This window comes from Elephantulus edwardii, unplaced genomic scaffold, assembly GCF_000299155.1.
Source record: "Elephantulus edwardii isolate Elephantulus edwardi_28Jun2011 unplaced genomic scaffold, EleEdw1.0 scaffold00016, whole genome shotgun sequence".
Classification (NCBI taxonomy): Eukaryota; Metazoa; Chordata; class Mammalia; order Macroscelidea; family Macroscelididae; genus Elephantulus; species Elephantulus edwardii.
The window spans coordinates 10,578,019-10,604,542 of NW_006399766.1; the positions used below are offsets into that span (position 1 = coordinate 10,578,019).

Sequence of the window (26,524 nt, forward strand, 5' to 3'; positions counted from 1 at the left end):
CTCACCACTGGACCAATCGGCAGCATCAGGATGGATGGTGAAGAGATTGAGATTGTACACAGCTTTAGTTTGCTTGGCTCCACAGTCAACAGTCTTGGCACCAGCAGCCAGGAAATTAAAAGACGTATTGCCATGGGAAAGTCTGCTGTTAGGGACCTCTCCAAAGTGCTGAAGAGCAGTGCTGTCTCTCTGGAGACTAAGGTGCGTCTGATACAGGCCATGGTCTTCGCAATCACCTGTTATACATCAGAGAGTTGGACAATGACCAAGGAGGCTAGAAGGAGAATTGATGCCTTTGAGCTGTGGTGCTGGAGAAGAGTATTGAGAATACCATGGACTGCTAGGAAAACAGATTTGTCCTGGAAAGGGTTAAACTGGGTGGCTCCTTGGAGGCAAGGATTCTGAGGCTCTGTCTAACATACTTTGGACATGTTGTGAGGAGAGATCGGTCCTTGGAGAGGGACCATCATGCTTGGGAGGGTGGAGGGACAGCGCAGGAGAGGAAGGCCCTCTATGAGGTGGATTGATTCAGTGACTGGGATCATTGAGATGGGAGTGTCAGAGACAGTGCTATTGGCACAGGACAGAGCGGAGTTTAGGGCTGTTGTACATAGGGTCGCTATGAGTCGCAGGCGACTCGACAGCACATAACAACAACAACAACATGCAAAGGTATATGGTTTGAATCCACCACCTGCTTTGCAGGAGAAGGATGGACAGTCTCCTGTGTAATTTATTGCCTCTGAAAACCTGCTGGAGGGTCAGCTATGAGTCAGTTCTGACCTGATGGTACAAAACTAGAAGTGTCTTATTTATATTTGTAGTTAACTTGACTAGTGCCTGTGATATTGATCAGTTTCCTCTACTGAAGCCGTACCCATCAATTTTACCCTCTGGTGCCAGTGGCACCAGAATTAGGTGAGATCCTCACTAGGAGAGTCTGGCTAATGAGAAGCTAGCATCAACATCGTTGAAAACAAAGGACTTTGATTTTCCATTTTTATTTGCCCAGATATTTCACTTAGATATTGAATTTTCTTTACTCGGATTCAAGCCTTTGGACTACTAAGTTCAGAGAGTATAGAAGGAAGATGGGACAAGTCTACTTTGTGATATTTTTAATTCCTTGTTTCATGAAGGTTTTTTTTATTTCAGACATCAGATTAAGTCTTCTGATTTGGAGCGGTGATGTAGATAGCCCTTGAGAAAAGTATGAGTGATTATGTATACACAAGTAGAATTTCTCAAGGCTAGAAAGATGTTTGCCAGTTACTACCGCTCTGTATTTTTAATCTTGCTGCTGCTTTAAAAAAAAACCTTTTTATTAAAATGGAATGGTAGGGTGTGTTTGTTTTTTTTAAATTGTGATTTGAGTGAGTTTACAAAGCAAATTACTTTTTTATTCAACCATTTATACACATTTGTTCTAGAACATTAATTTCAGTACCGGCTGTGTAATTGTACTTTTCCCGCTTTTCTTCAGACTTTAGTTAACCTTTCTAAATCTTTCTGTGTCTTCCTTTCCTTTGGTGCTACTGCATCAGCCATGCCCTAAATGACTCTTACTGACTTTCCTTTCGTACGTCTTACTGTGTATCTGTTATCTATTTACCAATTTTTACTGTCCGCTCTTTCCCTTTACCTCCCTGATGTTGCAAGCTTTTGTTTTGCTTTTTTAACTACTGATTTTACTTATATTACCTAGAAAATTCTGGCAAAGTTGTGTTCATGAATTTTACAACTCTGAAGGGAAGCATACTAATTTTAGAATTCCCCATTTAAATAAAGGTAGTTGCTGGTAAGGATTTGACTGAAGTGAAATATGTCATTAAACTTAACTTCACTTTGATTTCTTTCAACAGAAAATGACAGTGCTTTTGGCAGATCATTGTTTCTGGAAAACCTGTTGACATCCATTCCTTAAGAGAAACTTGATCACCACTTGCTCTGGCATGGCGCAAAGCAGTCCTCAGCTGGATATTCAGGTTCTCCATGATCTCCGGCAACGCTTCCCTGAGATTCCGGAGGGCGTGGTCTCTCAATGCATGTTACAGGTAGATTACCTACCAATGATTAGGAGATGATATGTTTACTTTTAGAATTAGCTTGTGTTGTGGTGACTAGACCTTAGTTTTCTTATAGGGGAGAAGTCACTTAGAGCAAGGTTTTCTAACCTTAGCGTTCACTACTGACACTTTTGGTTGGTAGGGGTTTTTTTTGGTGAGAGCTGTCCTACACATTATAGGATACTTCACATCTCTGGTCTCTACCCACTAGATGCAAATAGCAAACTCCCCTTCCCCCACAAGTTGTGACAACCAAAAGTGTCTGCAGGCATTGCCAAATGTCTTGCAAAATCTCTCCCCATAGAGAATCACTAATTTAGAGAAAAGAGTGAAGGCGTGTGGTGAAAGGGAGGAGGGGGGAACCCAAAACCACCTTTCATTTTTTTAATTTCATAGATTGTGCTATTAGTTCCCAAATCCTCACAGTTGAATGTCAGATGTATCAATATTAAGCGAGGGCTTAAATATAAATGGTTGTGAGGATGGCACAGGACTGACCAGTATTTCATTCGGTTATGCATAAGGTAGCTACAAGTCAGAGGCACCTAACAGCAGCAATAATACATACTGTTGAGTCAATTTTTAAAAAATGTATGACTATTTTTTAATTTAATCATATGCAATAGCTCTGTTGTTCATAGGGTTGCTATGAGTCTTAGTCAACTTGATGACACCTAACAACAATAATGTTGTGTTGTTGTTATGTGCCGTCGAGTCGTTTGCGACTCATAGCGACCCTATGCACAACAGCCCTAAACCCTGCTCTATCCTGCGCCAACAACACTGCCTCTGACACACCCATCCAGATTACCCCAGTCACAGAATCAATCCATCTCATAGAGGCTCTTCCCCTCCTGCGCTGTCCCTCCACCCCCCCAAGCATGATGTCCCTCTCCAAGGACCCATCCCTCCTGGCAACATGTCCAAAGTATGTCAGACGAAGCCCCAGAATCCTTGCCTCCAAGGAGTAGCTTGGTTTAATCCTCTCCAAGATGGATCTGTTTGTTTTCCTGGCAGTCCATGGTACATTCAGTACTCTTTTCCAGCACCACAGCTCAAAGGCATCAACTCTCCTTCTGTCCTCCCTAGTCATTGTCCAACTCTCTGATGCATAACAAGCGATTGCAAAAACCATGGCCTGTATCAGGCGCACCTTAGTCTCCAGAGAGACACCGTTGCTCCTGAGTACTTTAGAGAGGTCCCTAACAGCAGACTTTCCCATTGCGATACGCTTTTTGATTTCCTGACTGCTGGTGCCTATTAAAATAAATAGTTGGTTTCACTGGTAGTATATTTTCTCACTACAGGAGCAACAATAAAACAAAACATAAAGCTCCCTCCACTGAATTTCGCATCATCCTTCACAAGGTCTCAATGTGCTTTTGATTATGGTTTTTCTTCCTTTGGATAACTTTTGGGAGAAGCATGTCAGCACAGTCCACGGATGTTCCTCACACACAGTCAGTACTCATTAAAACCAAAGCTTTGAACAGGTTCAGTCTTGGCTAACGACATGTCATGCAAATGGGAAAAATTGCAGGTTGAAACCTTGAAATGTGAGGCTGAGGAGAGACAGAGTGAGTCCTTTTAGGGGCCTTCTGTGGGGGACTCAAATATTGGCAGGGTTGTGGAGAGCACCACACAGCTGCCGTCTTTGAACAAGGTGCCATTGCTTCCAGTTCGGCTCAAAATCCAAGGGCCAAGAGTTATAGTTGCTCTGCAACACGTGTGCTGCTCTTGTTTACTAAGAGGGGTATTGAGTTTCTAGCCCGGCTCTGACACATATATTCTTCCCATTCTAGTTATCATTTCCATTTGTTGTTGTTGATTGCCATCGAATCAAGCACGCTTCATAGCGACCCTATGAACGAAAGACCTGAAGCCTTTTTTTATCATCATGTCTCCAAGTTCATAGTTTCCAGAGGCATGTGGTCTAGGAAGTGGATGCCACTCCTGCTTCCAAACCGATCTTAAACTGGGAGCTCCTTCCATTTACCCACATTTTAAAATTTTTAGTCTATTTCTATTAACTTCCTTAGTGCAGTGTGAGAAACACAGAGCACTCTGGTGGCCTGGTGCACTGCCACCCCAAAGGCCAGGTGGTTCGAATCCTCCAGGTGCTCTGTGGGAGAAGGATGGACAGTCTCTTCCCATGTGACTGGCAGCCTCTGAACACCTACTGGAGGGTCAGCGGTGAATGGATTCCAGCTAGATGGCACATGACAGTGCAGTGTGAGTGAACACAGGTGAAGTTCATCACTACCTATGGTGGGGGAGCAGGCACTTTCTTTGTTTGCAAGTCCTTATACAAGAACCAGACCTTTGAACTGCTTCCTGGTTTTGATTTTTGTGTTTGTCTAGCATTTCTGCCCCCAACCCCCTCAACGCATGTTCCCAGTCTGAATCTCAGAACTTAACCCCATTTTACTTCTGGAAGAAGCAGGGTACTTCTGAGTTGAATGAAACTTGTGAGGCTTCATGTTTCAATCACTTTCTAGCAGTCCCCTTCCTCACCCATCCTAGGGGCCAGCTGAGCTGTGGAGGACCTTGTTTGTTGAGTATTTTTTTCCTTCTCAATTATTTAGCCATTTATTACCAATAGTTTTGTCATGTCTGTGTCTCTCTATCTCACTTAACTGAAGGATTGGAACTTTAAGTTCACCTCGTTAAATAATATCTATTGATAATTTCATCCAAGCAAAATATTATTGAAGACACGAGGGGAAAAAACAAAACCAGCTAGAACATTACATTGATAGGAGACTACCAGAAAAAAGTCCAAGAGGCCACAGCACCAGGGATATCAATACTGATGTCAAATCAATCCTGACTGAAAGCAAAGAATACCAGAAAAATGTTTATTTGTGTTTTATTGATTGTGGAAAGGCATTTTGACTGTGTGGATCATAACAAATTATGATTAACATTGAGAAGAATGGGAATCTCAGAACACTTAATTGTTTTAAAACATAATCTATACCAAGACCAAGAAGCTATTGTCCAAACAGAGCGGGGGAACAATACATGGTTTAAGATCAGGAAGGGTGTGCATTAGGGTCATATCCTTTCTCCATACTTGTTAAGTCTGTATGCTGAGCAAATAATTCAAGATGCTGGACTCTATGAGGAAGACTTATCAACCACCTGCTTTATGCAGATGACCAAACTTTGCTTGCTGAAAGTCAGGAGGATTTGCTTGCTTCAGTATGAATTACATCTCAACATCAAGAAAACAAAGATCTTTACCATAGGACCAACTGTCAGTATTATAATAGGTGGAGGAAGGATTGAAACTGTCAATGATTTCATCTTCTTTGGATCAACAGTCAACACCCTTGGTACCAGCAGTCAGGTCATCAGGCATTGGGCAGGTCTGCTGTCAGAGACTTCTCCAGAATGCTGAAAAGCAGTGATGTCAATTTGAAGACTAAAATCCACCTAATTCAGGGCATAAATGCATCTTCTGTGCATCAGAGAGCTGGACAATGAATAAGGGTAACAGAAGAACTGCTGATGCCTTTGAGTTGTGAGGCTGGAGAAGAGTATTGACTTATCCCATAGACTGCCAGTAGAACAAACAGATGTGTCTTGGAAAAAGTACAGCTGGAGTTCTCCTTGGAGGTAAAGATGGCAAAGTTTCGTCTTTCATACTTTGGACATGTAGCTAGATGAGGCTATTCTTGGAGAGGGATATCTTGCATGGAAAGATAGTGAATGAAGAAGAGGAAGACCTCCAATGAGATGGATTGACACTGTGACTTCAGCAATGGGCTCTAGTATCTCAGAGATGATGAGGATGGCACAGGACAGGGCAGGGTTCAGGTTGGCTGTCCATAAGGTTGCTATGAGTTGTACTTGATTTGCAGCACCTAACAACAGCAATTGATAATTTATTGTATGTAACTCTTTGTCCTAAGTCTTTCATTTTTCTTTCCTTTGGAGATTAAGAGTATATAGATGTGGAGATTTTCAACCCACTGTCTGCACAGTGTCTATCTTGCATTAAAATATATGAAACTTGGTTGTTGCTGTTATATACCCTTGAGAGGAGCTGACCCTCCAGCAGATTTTCAGAGGCAGTTAATCATATGGGAGGAGATTGCCCATCTTTCTCCTGTGGAGCAGCTGGTGGATTCCATATGCATTTTTGTTACACAAGCTGTAAGGCTTCTCTTTGGGTAATAATTCCTCAATATAGGATCATATTTTAAGAGTATGAGGTTTCCAAAAAAAAGAGTATGAGGTTTCCAATCCCCCACTCCTTTCAAAACTTTTAATTTTATACCTTCTTAAATTTTGCTTTAATAATTTTTTCCTTTTTAATACTTTTTTGTTCTTTAAAAAAAATTTAGAAGGTGAAACACAACATTTGAATCTATTCTGGTGGTATTCTTTTTATAGAATATTTCCAAAATTATGTACTTCAATGTCTCATACTTGTGGTTTTAAATTTTTTTTCATAGAAAAATTTACCCCACTTGACCCTGTGTTTGACTCTGCTAGCAAATTCAATTTTGTATTCTTTTTTTGCAGTGATAGTAGGTACTAATTAGGCTATCTAATTCAGTGTAGAGGAAACTTAAAAATTATTAATGAAGAGGAGCTCTGGTGGTCTAGTGGCAAGAAGCTGTACTGCAATCCCAGAGGTACACGGTTCAAATCCACCAGATGCTCTGCGGGAGAAGGAGGGACAATTTCCTCCTGTACCAGTCAGATCTGATTTGACGGTACATACACAAAAAAAAAAAAATAATAAAATAAAAAAATTATTAATGAAAAGATCTAGTAGTAAAGTTGTTGTAGTTTGCAAATACTAATAGATTTATACAAATCTTTAGGTATCTGTCAGATGACATTTTTCTGATTAGCAATCAATATGAATCCTTTGGCTACAAATTTTCTTTTAAATATTTACCTTCTTTCCCTTTTTCAGCATAAATTTCAAGTTGACTTTTTTAAAAAAAGAAAAAAGCCAGACCTCTGAGTTCTAATAATTTTCTTCTTAAATTCAACTAATACTCCTTTGTATGACTCAAAAGGTATTTTTAAAAGTACTTGAATTTCAGCATAAAAATCTTTAAATAAAGTGGATGTAAATTATTCAAGGAATACTGACAAAACCACTTTATAAAAGTGGTAAAAGTGTAAAACCAGCTTTGTAAAAGCTCAGTGACTGAACCTTCTTTGATTTCCTAAAACCCTAATATAATTTACTTACAAATTAACATCCTTTTCCTTGAAATCACTATCTTAGAGTTGAAAGAACACTGCACAATAGGAGATCAAAAATCTAGTTAACTAGTGTCTGTTATGTTTCACAGGCATGGTTTTCCTGTCTTTAAATGTGAGTTGAGTCAAAATTGATATTGATGAACTCTGTGTACATCACTGTATGTCCTGTTTTAGGGTCCACCTTACTTGGTTCTCAGCAGAAGTGTAGCATTCTCTTTCATGCTTATATAACATGTAGTTCCCCCCAGAATGAACAAATACAAAAGAGGTATGTGTGTGAACAAATATATAAAGAGGTATATTTATGAGCTACAGAGAAAGTCCTGTTAGTTGAGAAATTTTTATACATTATTTTAGAGGCAAGGAATAGTATGCTTTTTAGGTTCATGATAAATTTAGAATTCTGTATTGAATGGGAAATTGCTCTAACAGAAATGCCATTTTTAAAAAGAGGTAGCTTTTTAAAAGTTTCATTTGTTTTTTGGAATTACTTACATGCCAACTGGCTCTTACCATCTTTGTGTAAGTGTATAGCTTACATCATAATGATTTTAAAAGTATGCCATGCCACTCTTCAGCAGGGAAAACCCTGTGGAAATTGTGAATGAGATCAGATTTTCTTTGTACCATAACCATACCTCTTGATAAAGTCATAGACCTATAGTTCAAAATGTAAGGGAGTTTTTTGTTTTTATAAATTATTTTATTAGTTTTCACATAATAATTACATTATGTCTCATTGATATACATTGTGTTTTATACTATCTTTCATTGACATTATTTCATACAATCATGGGCAGGGTCCAACAGTGATTGATTTTATAGAAAATAATGTATAGAATGATTGTATGAAACAATGTGAATGAAGAATAATGTGAAACACAATGTATATAAAATCTAAGCAAGCCAATTAAACAATAATATAAAATAGAATGTATATGAATGATTTTTGATCTGTTTTGACTAATCTCTTCGTTTGCCTTAAAAAAAAGAAAGATTACTTTAGAGTGTTATTGGTTTAGCTCTTTTGGAAATCCACCATAATTTCCGCCCCCCCCTTCTTGTTTCAGTGCCTTTTTGAAAACTAAATTGTGGTTATTTTCATGTTTTATCAGTTGAAATAGTAAGGATTTTTTTTTTACTTCTATATTGTAGCCACTGTGATTCCACAGTTAGTCCTATTTTAATGAGACTTGTTGAGATGCAACAAATATAAAAAGAGTCTGGATATGCAGTCAGAAAATGAGGTAGAGTCACAGTGTTCATTAGGAGGTACTTCATATTTCCACAGCAGTAGCAGTAGTGATAGTATGAATACATGAGCTAAATGTTTTTTTTATTTTTTTAATTTTATTTTATTAATTTTAGTGAACATTTACAGAGATTTTGGATTTCTGTTCATTCATTGTGTTTCACTTTTCTCCCTGCCCAGCCCTCCCCCCTAGTTTTTTAAATGATAGGAATCATTCAGGATGTCTTTTAGAATCAGTGGCTGAAACTTTTTATGGCTCAAATACCATTCTCTATTTTATGCCAGTTTCATTTGCATCAACACTCTAGCAAAGCCTGATTCACTGTTAGGTATTTCAATTTTGCCCATGTGTCTCTCTCTTTTTTTCCTCCTAGAATAACAACAATCTTGAAGCTTGTTGCCGAGCCCTTTCCCAGGAGAGTAGCAAATACTTATATATGGAATACCATAGTCCAGATGACAACAGGATGAATAGAAATCGCCTTCTCCATATTAACCTGGGTATCCATTCTCCTGGTAGCTACCACCCAGGAGATGGAATTCAGCTTAATGGTGGCCGAACGCTGGTACATAGCTCAAGTGATGGACATATTGATCCGCAGCATACAGCAGGTAAACAGCTGATTTGTTTAGTTCAAGAACCACACTCAGCTCCAGCCGTTGTGGCGGCTACTCCTAACTACAATCCATTTTTTATGAATGAACAGAACAGAAGTGCAGCTACTCCTCCTTCACAACCACCTCAGCAGCCATCTTCCATGCAAACAGGAATGAATCCATCTGCTATGCAAGGGCCTTCGCCGCCACCACCTCCATCATACATGCACATACCTCGGTATAGTACAAACCCAATTACTGTTACAGTATCCCAAAACCTCTCTTCTGGACAGACTGTACCAAGAGCTTTGCAGATTCTTCCACAAATTCCAAGCAATCTCTATGGGTCTCCTGGTTCTATTTATATTAGACAGACATCTCAGAGCTCATCAGGAAGACAGACCCCTCAGAGTGCTCCATGGCAGTCCTCACCCCAGGGCCCAGTGCCTCATTATAGTCAACGTCCTTTACCTGTTTATCCACATCAACAGAACTACCCACCGTCTCAGTATTCGCCCAAGCAACAGCAAATCCCCCAGTCGGCCTATCATTCGCCACCTCCTTCTCAGTGTCCTTCACCTTTCAGCTCTCCACAGCATCAAGTGCAACCTTCCCAGTTGGGCCATGTCTTCATGCCACCTAGTCCTTCAACTACTCCACCCCATCTATATCAACAAGTACCTCCTAGCTACCAGAAACAGGGAAGCCACTCAGTAGCCTATCTTCCATACACACCATCTAGCTTACCAAAGGGTTCCATGAAGAAGATAGAAATTACAGTTGAACCCTCTCAAAGACCCGGAACAACAATTAATAGAAGTCCTTCACCCATTAGTAACCAGCCATCTCCACGGAATCAGCACTCTATGTACACAGCCACCACGCCACCTTCAAGTTCTCCTTCAAGAGGAATATCTAGTCAACCAAAACCTCCATTTAGTGTTAATCCTGTGTATATCACATACACACAGCCAACTGGACCCTCATGTGCTCCATCACCATCTCCTCGGGTGATACCAAACCCAACTACGGTTTTTAAAATAACTGTAGGCCGAACAACGACCGAAAATCTTTTAAATTTAGTGGACCAAGAAGAGCGTTCTGCAGCACCAGAACCTATTCAGCCCATATCAGTGATCCCAGGCTCTGCGGGAGAAAAGGGAGGCCATAAATATCAGAGGAGTTCTAGTTCTGGATCAGATGACTATGCCTACACACAAGGTAAATTTTAGCTCTTTTATGAAGTTTAAGCGATAGAATCAGCACTTTCCTATTCAGCATAAAATAATTTGTATTAGCTGTTTAGTTCTAATGAAATGCTCAGAATCACCTACATTGCTTTTAAGAATAAGATGAGTCTTGCAAAACCATCTCCCAGTTTCTTTTTAAAATATGAAGATACAGGCATGTGTATACTTAAGAATTACTATTCTTTCGGGGCAGACAACTCTTAGTATATACTATCAAAAATATAAACCACAGAATAAGTAAATAGATTACTAAAGGGTGGTCTGAAGTTAAACAAAGTGAGAGGTTAAAAATTTTTTTTAAGATAGCCTGAAGGGTATAATGACATAAGTATTTATAGTATGTATTTATAAGAAGTGGATTAATGCTGTGGAATGCTGTCAGCAGAAATCCCACTCACTGCTGTTGATAGTGACCCTCCATTGGGTCTCAAAGGGATCTCTGGTAGCCTAATGGTAAGAAGTTGTACTGCCAGTCCAAAGGTAGATGGTTTGAATCCACCACCTGCTCCACAGGAGAACTATGGGGACTCTCCTCCCATGTGATTTACAGCCCCTAAAAATCTGCTGGAGCATCAGCCATGAGCCTCTTCTGATTCAGTGGCATATGATTGGGTTTCTGAGGCTGTAAATCTTTATGGGTAGAAACTGCCCATCTTTCCTCTGTGGAGTAGCTGGTGGATTTGATTCACTTATTTTTTAATTAGCAGCCCAACAAGGAATCAACAGGATTCCTTTAGTTAACAGTTGTTGCATGTGCCATTAATTCAGAACTGACTCATCACTGAATCTCCAGTGGATTTTCAGAGGCAGTAAATCACAAGAGAGATTGCCCATTTTTCTCCCATGAAGCATCCGGTTGATTTTAAACCATTTAAGTTTGGGTTGACAGCACAGTTCCTTACCGCTAGCCACCAGAACTCCCTTAGTTAATAGTTGTTGTCATGATTGTAATGTACCATCAACTTGGAACTGCCTCATAGCTGACGCCCCAGAGAGGTTTCAGAAGCAGTTTGATCACATGGGAGGAGATTGCCCATCCTTCTGAACTGTGTGCCTTTGATATGGCAGCACAGCTCTTTACCACTTAGTCACCAGAGCTCATTAGTTAATAGTTGTGGTGGTGGTATACTGTCAAGTCAGACCCTTAGGTGACTCTCCAGCAGGTTTTCAGAGGCAGTAAATCACATGGATTCGAACTGTGTATATTTGCATTGTCAGCACAATTCCTTACTACTAAGTCACCAGAGCTTCCTTAGTTAATAGTAAGCCTTCCTAAATATATTGGAGAATTAATTTATTAAAAATCTCTTCAAGAGGGAGCTCTGGTGGCCTAGTGGCAAGAAGCTGCGCTACAATCCTGAAGGCATGCAGTTTGAATCCACCAGATGCTCCACGGGAGAAGAAGGGGCAATCTCCTCCTGTGCCAGTCAGATCCGATTTGACAGCACACAATAAGAAAAGAACAGAAAAAAGCTATTTCAAGATACATGAGAAGTTGTATTTTTCAATATTTAAAAAGGAAAAATGCTACAATTGTCACTCATTATGCTTTGGGTTAAACATATTTAAAATGCATCTTAGTTAAAGAGACTCTTAGGGAAACTAGAAATGTCAGAACAAGACTCAGGCATATATGATGCAATTTTGGTAGCCATTAAAAGAGCTAAATTAAAGTAGATATTGAGGCCGAATAGCATTAGAAAGATATGAGTGCAAATACTGGCCAATGTGGGGTGTTGAGGTTCCTGATGAGCATTTTAAACATTAGCAGTGTGTACAAAAATTGTCAGGTCACTTGTTCAATGTTATCCCCTGTAATGACTTCATCTGTAATGCTGTAGCCTTGCTGTTACATCAGCGAGCAAGGATGGAGAGGTTAGCAAAGCAGTTGAAACATGAGAAAGAGGAGCTAGAGCGCTTGAAGGCTGAAGTTAACAGTATGGAGCATGACCTGATGCAGAGACGGCTTAGGAGAGTCAGCTGCAACACTGCAATCCCAACGGTAAGTGGTCTCCTGGGATGTGTGGAGAGAAATGTGCAGATTGGCTGTCTGGACCATTCAGCTTTGTCCATTTGATTTCCCATTTTGTCCCTAGACAAGGTGGTTTAAAAAAAACAATGGTTGAAGTTCTTTTATCTTCAGTAATTTTGTCGGAACATTCTGATGCTTTATTTTTCGCATATGTAATATTCAGAGTCTCATCAACATTCTCAGATGATGATCAAGGTATAGCATTTCATTTACTCTAGATTACTTTTTGCCAAAATAGAAATGAAAAACACACCCTGACCAGATATTTTGTATAACTTGTTCTCTGTGTGTATATCAATTTTTCTAAATGTATATATATTTTTAAATATATTAAAACATTTCAAACTTATTCTTCTAGGTACATTAATTCAAATGAATTAGGAAATCAATATGAGTTTGGAAAAAGTATTGACCGTAGCATTTTCTAAGGCAAAGCAATTTCGTTAAGTGCAGGTAATCGTAAGAAACTTAAGAAAACAATATTGACAGATAGCAGTCCTAATAGAAAGTACTCCCAATATAAAGATTAGGACAATACATTATTAACATGTTAACATATATGAATCCTAAAGTTCTTAAACGAAACGGAACATTTTCTCACATGTCTCCTAAAAATCTTGTGGCATCACAAGCTTTCTGTAACCCAGTTTGCCTTTCTTTTTTTTTTTTAATTTTATTTTTTTATTTTATTATTTTTGTGTGTGAGTGTACCGTCAAATCAGATCTGACTGGTACAGGAGGAGATTGTCCCTCCTTCCCCGGCAGAGCATCTGGTGGATTCAAACCGTGAGCCTCTGGGATTGTAGTTGCAGCTCCTTGCCACTAGGCCACCACAGCTCCCCTTATAACCCAGTTTGCCTTTCAGCATTCATTTATTCAACAAACATTACTATGCTAGGTGATTAGGGCATACATGCTAGTGAACAGAATAGATAGTACATCACCTGATACATCAACAGATAGGACTGCACGGTGAATGCTGTGTAAGTTCACTGGTAATTAGAGACCACATACTTTGGCTAGTTTATGCATGTCTCTACTCTCTTACATTGTCTTCCTGCTAAATGCCCTTCTACAGCTCTGCTTTTATCAATCCTGTCTGCTCTTCAAGGCTCAGCTTAAACTGTCCTTCCCACGGAGCCATTCCCCATTTTCCTAACCTTTCCAAACTGAGGATAATATTTCTTTGTAGGATCTTAGGAGTTTAGAGAAGCAGCATGTATGTCAGATTGCTTGCGTTTAGCATCTGTGCAGCTAGGTCTTTATATGGAATTTTTTTTAATGGGTTCATGGCTTCAGAGAGGATCTTACAGCTTACTTGAGATTATATGCAGACCTTCATATGTGTTTCTATGGAAAGTAGGTTTATCGCTTTCCATGGCGTCATTAGAGTGAAGAAAAACAAAAGAACTGTTGCCTTAAATGATAGCTGCTATTGCTATAGGCAGAGGAGAAAGGGGGAGGCATTTTACAAGGAAAAATCATCTAACTGCTTCTGATGGATTAACAGAGGTTAATGTGTATATTTAGTTCCTGAACACAAGTCGTAGTATTTGAACTTGATTCTGTTGTTAACAGGGAATCAATAGAAGTATTTGAGAAAGACATTATTGAGAAACATATTCAGTAATTTACCAAAGCTATCTCTAATGTTGACTAAATTTCTTAAGTTGAGACAGTATTAGAAATGAGAAAGACATGTTCAAATGAAAGGAGATTTTAATAGAAATATAATTTCTCATGTTTTGTCCATATGAAATTGAATTCTCTGACTGGGAGAGAGATTTTAGCATGTAGCCAATATAGAAAGCCACCTGTGTTGTAGTGGGCATTTTAATGTCCTTTATAAGATACCTATGATAGCAGGAAAACATTTTTTCTTGGCATAAAAGTAATTTCTTTAAAGTTACTATATGTGCTTTGTTTACCAAATGCTTATGTGCCAACCTCAGCTAAATACAACCCTGTTGTTTTTGTTTGAGGGGCAGAGGGAGTAAAGAACTGGCTAACATTGGATCGGTTAGTGCTTCGAGGAGGAAGACACTAGAGCAGAGCTCTTATTGATGAGACCACTTTAGAAAAGAAGCAGGGAGGAAGGCTGTGAAACTAGCACCTGAGACTCTAATACAGCTTTAACTCCTTATTAGAAGGAATTTTAAAGATTTGTGTGAAAGAACAGCATAATGAATCCTCATGTAGCTATCACCCAGCTCCAGAAGCAAGCACCTCATGTGGGTCATCACATTTGAGAAATTTGAGTGGGTACATGGTGCTATGGCAGCATTACATGGTGGTTAAGACAGCCGAATTTTGAGTTAGATACCAGCTTGAACCCTGCTTCTGCTACTTGTTACTCATACATCTCTGAATAAGTATCTTTTTCTATAGTTACAATCTCTAAAATGTGTACAGCACTGTGCTCATTATGCAGGGTTTTTCTTAGGGTTATATAAGCTAACACATGTTGAGCAATTTATATAATGACCAACAAATAGAAAGTATTCTTGTAAAATAGAGGTCACTAAGTACTGCAAAAATCTCCTTGGACATATACACATATATACAAATTGAATACATTTTAGAGAACTTTCCCCCCCTTTTTAAAAACAAGTATAACATGCATATATTTATCAAAGAACATTAATCAAGAAAGAAAAGACTTAGAATTCCCTTTTTGTTCATGAAAACTCATTTGAGGCCCTATGACACAGTGCAGAGAGAATACCCCTGGGTCTCACGTCTCTGCATTTTCCTAACTATCAAAGGGAATTATAACAAGTCCATTGCGATATTAGTGTCAAGATAAACGAGAATATATAGAAAGGGTGTGGCAAAGACTAAGTGCTCAGTAAATGGATATCCTTTTCCTTATTGCTACATGTAGCTTCTGTGGAGCAAAACCAATAGAGAGTTTTTGCTTCGACACACATATTAATACCTTCAAGGTTTCAAACAAACTGCTTTCTTGCCAAGCAGTCAGTGACAAAATAGGTTAGAGATGTATCTGCCTAATGAGACTGGGATGCACACGTGGGTAGTTGCAGAGACTTAGAGCAAGAGTGGAATAATCTTTTCCTAAGGAGGACAGAATTGCAAGTTATATGACAGCTAGCAATCTCCTCTTTGCAAAACATTGTATTAAATGCTGTCAGAGGTGTCATCTTTTAAAGAGATCTGTATGTGAAAAGAATCTGCCTCTGTATCTGTGTGAGTGTAACGATAGTGTGAGACATGCATCAGAATTGCTAGTCAGCTGAATGACAATGATATTAAGTACTCTTCAAATTCAGAGATAGGCTTTACTCTAATAAAGTTCAAGGATGAGATGGTTTTATAGAAAGGGAGATTTCTTTTATACCTGAAGGAAAATAAGATTTTAGTAAGCATAAAGATGCCAGTTCTTCTCTTTCCAAAATTACTTTCCTTCATTCTTTCTGTTCTGACTAACTGGGTTTCTGGACTACTCACAGCTTTGAGTCCCAGATCAATAATTTGGGGCCAAGCAGATAGAGAACATAGTATGAGGCAATTTCTTAAAGTACCTGAGGTATTTCTGGTAACATGTTTAAAAAAGAAAAAACTGAAAGGAAACCTTAACATTTTACCTTTTGAAATGTCAGATTGTAAACATCCTGCTACACAGTCCAAGCATCTCGCTAAGTTTTACAGAGCAAATTTTTAAACTCTTCATTTATAAAAACTCAAATGGTAAACTTTTCAGAAAAAGGCCCACCCACCCATTCAGAAGCCATCAAAAAGTAGATAGGAATCTTATAGAGAAACATGTATGAGCTCCAGTGGGTCTACTATCTTTGGAAATGAACCTTTTGGTAAGGAATTTTTTTTCCCTTTCAAATTATAAGTAAATGTGCAGTAGCCTCTTGACAAAGCTTCCAGTATCCAAGATCATTGTGGTTGAAGCATCTCTTCTCCCCTCACCCCCAAAATACATAGGAAAGATCAGCCCCTTCAGGTGCTTGACCATCCTAATAGGATTTTACAAAGAAAAGATCAGATTCTTTCACATGTTCCTAAGAGAAGATCACTTTTTTAGAGCCCCTATATAATACACTTTCTTAATTAATATAGAGGCTCAGGTATGTTTTAAATTATTTCAGTATTGTCTAATAAACACAGCTAAGCATTTTATATCTTAATGCCATGTGGCTTTTGCCATGAGAATGAGAAAAGTAATCCTTACTAAATATCTCTAAATTTTTTTTTTGGTGTTATTTTAGTATACTGTGGGATTGTAGCTCTTACTGTACTCTGCCTATTTATTATATCACTTATTTAAAATTTTGATATCTGCTATTTCCATGGGCATTCCTAGTAATTCTGTTCAGAGCATAATATGCTACATTATTGTGACTTAAGATACCTTTTCTTCACTGTTAGATTAACATTCCATTTTTAGCAAAATGTGTGTTTTTAACACAGTAGGATTTTACTCTGTCTTCCTAAAATAGAAAATGTTTAATCTCTTACCCTCTGTAGGTGAAATGGCCCTAATAACTTAGTTAATACCTAGCAGTCTAAGGAAACTAGCTAGATTCTGTTGAAAATGTCATTATCTATGTCTCTAGATTCTAAACCTTGACTATTTTTTTTACTGTACATATATGTAAAGAATTTAAGAATGTCAAGAAAAGTAACCCATCCCACTGCCATGGAGTCAATTCTGACTCAAAGCAATCTTTGGACAAAGTGGAACTGCACCCTCATTGCCCCACCAGGCCTTCTTAAGGCGAGTGAAGGCTTCTAGAAAACCAGAACTGAAGATTCACAATCTTTACATTTCAAAGCTTTTTTATGCCTCTGAGAATCCTAAAGAATGGATTAGGCTAAAAAGATAAGGCTGAAGAAAACAAACCTGGAGAGAGAAAAAAGAGAGTCCATTCATTCCTGAAATTTTCATGAGCTGGATTAATTGCTTCATTGGATCTAGATAAAGACAACAAAAATTTCTGTACAGATTTATATATAAGATGTCTATATAAATTCTGACTCTGTTGATTACCAGCTTTATAACTTTGGGGAACATTATTTAACCTCTCTGTCCTTCAGTTTCCTCATCCATACATTGAAGATACATGTATACCTTTCTTAAAGGAGAGAGAATTATGGTAAACACAGTGCTTGACACTTAGTTTGTGTTCATCAAAATTAATACCCTTTTCATTTTTCTCAGTATGGATAAGACTGAAATCATGGACATTCTTTATTTTAAAGTTCATTCTTAGAGTTTCCCTAACCACGGAAACCTAGAAAGTTTTCCTAGAGCTGTGTCATTAAAGTGATAGTATTTTGTGTGATAGAACACAGTCTTATGTTGTAGCTTATTACTTTGTATGAAAATTTTGTTGAATACTTAAATATAATCACTCAGAAGCCCTCAATTTATCTGATATTCCTTTAAAAACATGAGGTATAGTACTTCTTAAACGTGCCCTTTCTTATAGACTGAGGCCATATTCTTGGTACAACCCAATCAGAACGATTAACATAAAGCGCAGTTCTTAAAATGTTGGGCTTGATAATGACTTTCCCACAATTGCTATTTTGGGTCCTTTCTTACTAGCCTGAGGAAATGACAAGATTGAGAAGCATGAACAGACAACTCCAGATAAATGTTGACTGTACACTGAAAGAAGTTGACCTCCTTCAATCTAGAGGTATAGACTTGATTATTTGGTAAACCATAAGTAATAGTGTGGTATTTTAAACTGCTTAAATAGCATTAATTTGGGTTTTACAGATTTGAAGAGACAATTTTTATCCATTATGAGATTATAATCTAATCTGGTTTTCCCTATCTCTCCCAGCCCCCTATTCATAGGTCAGATTTGGGAGATAAGAAATTAATTTTACTTAGGCAGTTTTATCCTTTAAGTTCTTATCATTTAGATAGTTCTGTTTTGTTACTCTGCATTTATACTTTTTCAGTCATTTATTATAAATATTTTACAAATGGATGTATTTTAATTTTGGAAACTTAGCAAAATTCTTATTATGTGCTAGTCATCAGAAATACCTGTTAAAAGTAGAGCTCTCAAATCAAAATGGCAAGTAGTCCAGTTTTAAAATAAATTCTGTAGGCTCTTATTTAGGTCAGTGTACCTATTACACAAAACATTCAGCTTTATCTTGTACTTTTAGATGTCTTACACGAGTGCACTATAGTAGAAGCTCTCTTAACTGACTTTCACTTACCCAACTCACCAGATTAAGCATTCTTAATTTCTTTTATATACCCCTGACTAACTAATGTTCATAGCTGTGTCACACTCATGGCTAGTAGACTACACTCTGGCATAGTACTGTTACTCTTCCCATCAGTTATCTGCATACCCTAATTCAGTTGTGTCTGTTGCCAAACCCGTTGATGCTGGTTACTCTAAAACTGAGAAGAATGCAGAAGCAGCAGCTTGTCTTCCTATAAAAGCTATAGGTGAATGCTTTCTGAAGACTCAAAAGATAAATCACAAATAGTTTTCCATTTAAGTGAAAAGAACCAAAATGGGTTAAAGGGGGAAATCAGAAAGGGTTCTGCCCTTAAAGTACTTGATAAGTGTTCATTTTTTACTCCATTCAAAAGAAACCACAAGCGGAAACCATTAACTAGGGGCCAATAAATTAAAACTCATTGCTTATTTTTGTAAATATTTTTTAGTGGCACACAGCCTTGCCTTTTTACATATCTGTGACTGCTTTGTGTTATAGCAGAGAGTCAGGTAGTTGCAACAGTAGCAACACTGCAGGTGTACAAAGCCTACCATAGTTACTAGCTGGCCTTTATGGGAAAAAGTTTGTGGACCTCCTCCTTCAGGTAGTCATCAGAGTGGTTTATGTAAGAAAGACAATACAGAACTGCAGTCAGCATACACATACACAAAAGGTCTTGGCCCAATAAAGAAATATTACTGTATATATCTTGTTACTTTAAAAAACACTTTTGTATGTGTAATTTATCTTAACAGTTGTTTTCATCAGCTTTTTTTCCCCTTTTACCCACCAATTACTGTTCTTAATTATAACAGCTAAGAGAGCTTCTACTCTATATTCAGAGTATATAATAAATCCCCCTATTGTCATTTTCAGTCAGTGTTAAGTAGAAGCAGGTGATGCTAAGAAATAGGAAATTAACATCAGGCAAATGCCACTTAGAATATGAAAACTGAACAATCTAGTCAGATAGCCTTTCAGTTATTTTCAGAAGCCTACTAGCTCTGCACGCTTAAGGAGTGAATTTGAGTAACAGTGAAGTTACACAAACAAATGCAACAAACAGTTGCATCAATTTTTGCTTATGTGTTCTTTGAAGGAAAACAAATGCTAACTTATTTGGTTAAGGTATTTATAGTCAGTCTTACAGGATCTCAAAACTAAAGCATCAGCTGTAAAGTAATTGAAGAAATAATTTATCTGCAACATTTTAAAGCATAGAAAGATCCAATTAATGTATTAGTTACTATTGTGACTTTCATAAACTGTCATAGGAGTTTTTAGAACATTATGAAATGGCATATGCAAATGGATCTAATTTTTGTAATAATATGTGCAAAAGGAAAAAAATACTTTTAAGGTTTTATAAGCTAAGAACGGTGTTTTATCTGCATTGGTCAATGGCCATTGGTACTTCAGCATTTCTAAATCTCTTTTCATAGGGGGCTTGAATTTTATACAAAATTTTATACAATTTAATACAAAATTCTATCCTTCCACTCTCTGCAAACTTTATAGAGAATTTCCAATTTATAACTTTTAAGCTAGAGATGGAAGCCAGGTATTACTTTGGATATTTAAGCTAGATGAAATTCTCAGTGAATGATTTGTTGAAAAGCAGTTTTATTATTGGTTTGGTAAGGAAAATTTGGTGGGGGAAAAATTAGATCTACAATAAGAAGACTTTTTTAAACTGTCAGTGCCACAGTCTCCTCTATGAGGAGCATTTAATAAGCATTACCACCAAAATCAAACCCCACTGTCTTCAAATCATTGCTGACTTGCTAACAACCCTCATCTGGCTTCCAAGGCTGTAAATCGCTATGAAAGGAGACTGCTTCATCTCATGTAATTCAGATCCCCTCATGGGTTGAGAAAGCACTCATTTCTCAAGGAACAATTGGTGTATTCAAACATTTACCCTTTCAGTTAGGGAGCCAATATGTAATGCACTACACCAGTAGGGCTGTTTGCCTTAGAGTCAGAACTGACCCATAGCTGACCCTCTGGTGGGTTTTCAGAAGCTGTGACTCACAAGAGAGAAGACTGCCCATCTTTCTCCGGAGAAGCCATTAGTGGATTGAAACCACCAGAGAAGGATGATCTTTGGGTGAACAATGCAGCTTCTTACAGACTGTGCCAGTAGAGCTCGGAAAATAAGCACTACAACACAACAGCAGAATGCCCAATTGAATTATGTTTAGCAGTCAGATTACAGTGACAGCCTTAAAGGAAGGTGACCACACAGCCAGAACTTGGATCTGCCTTAAAGGAGTCATAACAAGAAAAGTGGCTGGAGTGAAAATTCTGTAGCAAGGAAACTCTAGGGATTGTTCCAATTATTCTAAAACTGGCACCGTATCATCTTTTATCATGGACAGATCCGTAGGCAGCATTTAAGATTCGCCTTAAGAATTGAACATCTGTGAACTATAGATGTCATTTCATGTTTACCTGGTTGTTTAGATATCCTAAAATAGAGCTTATTAACCCTTGTAATTTATGTACTTAGCTGCCACCATAGTTAAATTTATAATGGATAAAATTGAGAAGCAGTTGTGAAGGACACCATTTGGTCACTAAAATCAGAAAGTAGAAAGAGAAAATGTTTAGCTTTCTTTTCATCTCTCTCCATTAGATGTGTCCCACATGATGATTCTTGCCTAGGGAGACTAGCCTCAACTCTCCTTGAGAACTATTCCTTCAGGTGATACTATGGAGTCAAGCATTGGGGTGGTAGTTTTCTTGGGTCTTTTCTAACAATGCTAAAGCAAGCACATTGCCAATGGGAGGCAATTGGGATAATATAATGAGTTCTGAAACCCTGACAGTTTCTCTGCTTTTATGTTTTATTTCCATAGTTTCCTGAAAAAAAGACAATAACAGGAAAAAGAATCCTAAACCCCGGTGGCTTTTTTTTTTTATAGGGAACTTTGATCCAAAAGCCATGAATAATTTTTATGACAACATAGAACCTGGCCCTGTTGTACCACCCAAGCCATCTAAAAAAGGTGAGTAGGTAAATGTCACAAACATTGCAATAAATACCAGATGCTTTGGAAGTTTTCATATATATCTGAAGACATTTTCTTTAAAGACAGTCACTTGTTCATCATTTAAAAAAATTACATGTCATATCAATACTGCTATGACAATAATGAAATGTCCCAAATATTTTTAAAGCACCAAAATTAATGGTTCCTGGAATTATTGTCCAAGATAATGAAGAGGGATGTAAAATGTAGTAAAAAGTCAATGTGAAACGGTTTATTATATCAGTAACATTACAGATTAACTCAGCACTTTAAGTGCATTCCTATAATTCTCTTTATATCTTTAAAATTTAAAAGATACAATGTTAAAATGGAAAGTTAGCTCTGTAGTGCTAGTATAATCGAAAGGTGAGCATAACAGTTTGATGAGGACTAGATGCTTTCTCATCCAGTGAGGAAGTGTGAATCTCATGGATTGAATCCTGTGAGCCAAATTCAGGCGATATTGTTTTTGGTTAATCACTACATAGAAATGAATTCATATCAAAGGCATCAAATCTCTTGTCCTTATTTTTATGCACCAAATAGTAATTGACATTTCAGTACTTGAAAACATTAATTTCACTTAAACTTAAGGTTGGTTATTAAATTAAGATGGACATCTGTCTCATTCCTACTTATGAACCATGTGGTTTTATATAACTCAAGACTGGCCTAAAGTATGCATTTTGTATTTTAAACTCTCTTGTTTTAAGCAGCACAATATAGATTGATCATGAAGGTATATAGAATTGAGACTGCTTTAACTTTTAAAAAATACACACTTAAGGTGAACATTTTTAAATCGGATCAGATTTCCTTAATTATTTTTAGTGGAGAAATGTCATAAATTCTAAATAACATAACTTGACCTAAATTACTTAAATTCAAGTTAAACCAATTTTTAGCTCCGCACTTTAAGTAATTTGTTTTTAAGTTGCAAGGCATTGCCTATTCTTTTTATTGTTTAATGCTACCACAAAGTTTCACCTGATCTGCATTTAAAATCTGCTGACTTCTGAAAATGGCACAAAGCAGAACCCTGGTGGCTGACTTCCAAGTACCAGATTTGGCACTGTGGCAACATAATATGCAATTTCATGCTGAAAGTCACTGGGTCATACTTAATTGACCACATGAATCTTCTGGCTTCATTAATACATGAGTCTTTAAATTTTATTTTACCTGAGTACAAGGGAAGCCATCACCTACTGGTATCATGGCAGATGAACTTCAGTTAATTGGTCCAAGGGCCATCATAGTGGACTCACCCTAATTAAAGAAGCACAATGAAAAGTTGTTAACCTGGGGGACAGAAGACCTCATTGAAGAATCAAACAGGGACCGTGTATCTTCAGTGAGTAATTGTGTGGTTACATTACCTTAATTCCTGATTATTTTTGGTCAGGTGAGTGAACCTGTTAGTTAATTGCTCTATTTCTTTGTCTACTGTATTTGATGATTTTGGTATGCTACTGCTGTCTCTTCAGAAATAGAGAAAGAAGCTCTGTTTCTGAGGAGGCTTTGGTAGCCTAGTGGTAAGAACCTGCAGTGCAATCCCAGAGGCATGTGGTTCTAATCCACCAGCTGCTCTGCAGGAGCAGGATGGGCAGTCTCCTCCCTTACGATTTACTACCTCTGCAGACCTGCTGGAGAACCAGCTCTGGGTTGGTTCTGGCTTGATGGCACACAACATTAACAACTGCCGTCTCTTCAGAAACACAGAAAGATGGAAAGTCACACTATTTTTATTTGACAAAAATGTTCTTGGAGGAACTGGTCCATTTTCACCATGTACCTGACTGAGTTTTTTACTTCTCATAGGACCTATTTCTAGATAAAAGGACTTGAAGGTCCAAGGTTGAGGTCAGATACATCCTAAGGCTCCTTCTCACAGCATATATTGCCATAAAATCCAGAAAGAGTTTTTAAGAAGTCAATGATATGTATTAGCCGTCAGTGTTATTGCTTAAGAAGCATGAGAAGAAATTTGTTTAGACGAAAGCTGACTGTGATCTCTCTAAGACAGAAACTATGCAGTATGTGAAATTGAGACTGCAGTATGTTCAAAGGATAAGAAGGGGGTGGGGAATAGAGCTTTGGGCTGATAGAAAGTATTCTGGTAACTTTTGATAGCGATGTCCTGTAGGAGACCCATGCATCAGACAGGGTCACACTCATCTAGCCCACCGAGCCTCTCTCACTGCACACGCGAGGTGCTCGGATGCTCATTGCACAGGTCATTGACTATAGATTTAGCATTACAATTTCTGGAGTTCCTCGAGTGATCAGCAGTGCTTATGTGGTACCAGACTCTTGGTTCTTTTCTGTTGCCTTTGATTACAGTAAAAAGATGTTGAGTAAAAATTATTTTTCATCATCTCTTATTCTCTAGGATAAGCCAGTTCAGTCTTTTTGAGCTTTCTTTTTAAAGAATTATTATCTACATAAGTACTGTAGGATACAGTGCACTACAAGGAGTTGAACTCTGGATACAGGTTATTAAAGTAAATTGATGAAGGTTTTGTTTGTTTCATTCCATTGGCATAGTTTTGATCTAGTCTCAGCCAGGCATCAAATAAAAAAATAAGTCTTTCCTAAATTAAAAAAAATTCATAATGATTTCATTAATTGCTGTGTTTTTTTACAAAAAGAAATGGAGTACATTGTTTTCATTAGTTTGTCAGATTATATGTGTTTGATACTCTTATGAAAAATCTATACTGAAAACACTTTGGGTTCCAAAGTAGAGTGTTTGTTTATTTCAACTAAGTTGTGTAATTTGCTGCTGTAGCACCTTCTCTTGAATTGCAACCAGTGACTTTTGGGAAGGGATTGCAATTAGATAGCAAGTTCTCTTTTTCCTCCACTATGAGTGTCAGCACATTTAATACCAGCATTTAAAGGCAGCATCATTTCTTACTATTAGAAATAATTTTAGTGTTCTACCTTCATTAATGACCCTCTGGGATTCTAAAAGATTGTGTATAAGGTGGTTTGACTTTACATGTTATAAAAACAGTGTCAAAGATATCCAAATTAAACAATGGTACAAACAAACCAGTGGGCTATTCGCCAAAAAGTTCAAGCCCTCCCAAAGAAGCCCTGGAAGGCAGGCTTGATGATCTACTTCCAAAACATCAGCTATTAAAAATTCTTCTGGAAAAACTTGGAAGTTAGGGGATATCTGTTGGCTTAGTAGTAAAGAACTGTGCTGCCAACCCAAAGATAGGCAGTTCAAATACACCAGCTGCTCCACAGAAAAAAGATGGGCAGTCTTCTCCTGTGCAGTTTACTGCCTCCGAAAAGCTGCTGGAGGGGTCAGCTATGAGTAGTAGGTTGTGACTCAATGGTACACAACACTGGAAAAACTTAAGCCAAAATATACCCTGAAGTCTTCTTAAAACCAAGTAATAGTTCTCCTTAACTAGTAAAGAATGTCTGTGTTGAATATCACACTCTTTCAACATCTATCTATATGAGATCAAATTGGCAACAACAGTTCAAAAGATTTGATAGGAACCTCAGGGGGAACCAATGAGGGAAGAACAACTTGAAAAAGACTCCATAGTTGAGGTGGGATTTCCTGCTTGGTATACAACTTGGCTTTTATAATAACTTCGATTGTTGACAAGAATATAAAATGCTACTATTGGCATGATGACATTTTCAGCTCAGCGTAGTTACTCTTCTTACATGGCAGCTGGCTTCATCAAGGGAGAAGCAGAAGCTTCTAGACTTCTTAGAAGCTAGTATCTACAATTGGCTCAACCATCATTTCTGCCACATTCTTTTGCTAAGCCAACCCAGGTCCAAAGGGTGTGTAGAAATAGACTCTACTTTTGGCAAGCAAGATGTGCTCATTTTTAATTTAACACGTCATCTGTCCTCGGCTTTTCAGTCATATGAGCCCTGAGTCCCACCCTGGGGTCTCTGTGCTGGGTGATGAGACCTACGTTTCGGTCTATTGTCTGCGTGATTATCATATTTTTGTGTAGGATCTTCACCACCTTCATACAAATCTCAAGCATTTCAAGCATAATGACTAATGACTGTTTTGGTACCTATTTTGGTGGTTTAAACTGCCAATGTTTTTAGTTTGCACAGTTCTTTTTTAATTCTCCCAGTACACTAAAATATTCACTAAAAAATGAGGGAATAGGGACGTATGTAAGGGTGTGAATTTTTTTTTTTTTAAGAATGCATGTGATGAATATCTTGCTAAAAGCAAAATTCAAAGGAAGCCAAGTTTGTCTTCGGCCACATCATATGTAAATGTGTTTCTCTTCCTTTTAATCCTGGAACACCATGAGACACTATGATAAATCTGTTTTTATCTCTATGTGTACTTTAGGATTATAAATGAAGGCACACGGGTATTTGATATTACATAGGATCAAGATCAATGAGACTTTAATTTCCCCCCTTTTTCTATGTATGGTAAATGCAAAGATACATTCAAAGATAACTTGTAGCAAGTCTCCTGTGAGACCTAGCAAGCACACTATGCTTGCTAGTTGTTTTGATATTTATACTATTTCTATTCTGTAGCAAGTTGTGCCACTAACCCAAAGTCAAAGCTCCATTAAATTGTTCACATACATTGTGCTTCACTCATGTACATTGTGTTTTACCTACTCATTTATATAGTGGAGTTTTTTAAATATGATTAACATTCATCTATGCTTTTGATCACCCCATCTTTTTAAGTCTCCTTTGGATTCTCCCCTGTTCCTTCTCCCCCATATCTGCCCACTAACTTCTGCTATACGATTCTTCCCTCCCCTTTTCCCAACCCCTTCTCCTTTTGAACATTTGTACACATCTTGCTCAGTTCT

At 37.8% G+C, this 26,524-nt stretch overlaps 1 protein-coding gene across 2 annotated transcripts in view; it reads left to right on the top strand.

The window, feature by feature from the left end:
• Window positions 1-1,862: 1,862 nt before the first annotated feature.
• Window positions 1,863-26,524, top strand: part of TAB3 (TGF-beta activated kinase 1/MAP3K7 binding protein 3) — a 43,450-nt gene continuing 18,788 nt past the window's right edge. Inside the window, exons 1-5 of one of the 2 annotated variants that reach the window (XM_006881776.1) lie at window positions 1,863-2,054; window positions 8,925-10,368; window positions 12,239-12,399; window positions 18,011-18,104; window positions 21,582-21,665. In XM_006881776.1, coding sequence (XP_006881838.1) covers window positions 1,953-2,054; window positions 8,925-10,368; window positions 12,239-12,399; window positions 18,011-18,104; window positions 21,582-21,665 — 1,885 coding nt within the window. In that variant the 5' untranslated portion in view covers window positions 1,863-1,952. The remainder of the gene's footprint in view (window positions 2,055-8,924; window positions 10,369-12,238; window positions 12,400-18,010; window positions 18,105-21,581; window positions 21,666-26,524) is intronic. The other variant, XM_006881777.1, reaches the window with a different exon arrangement.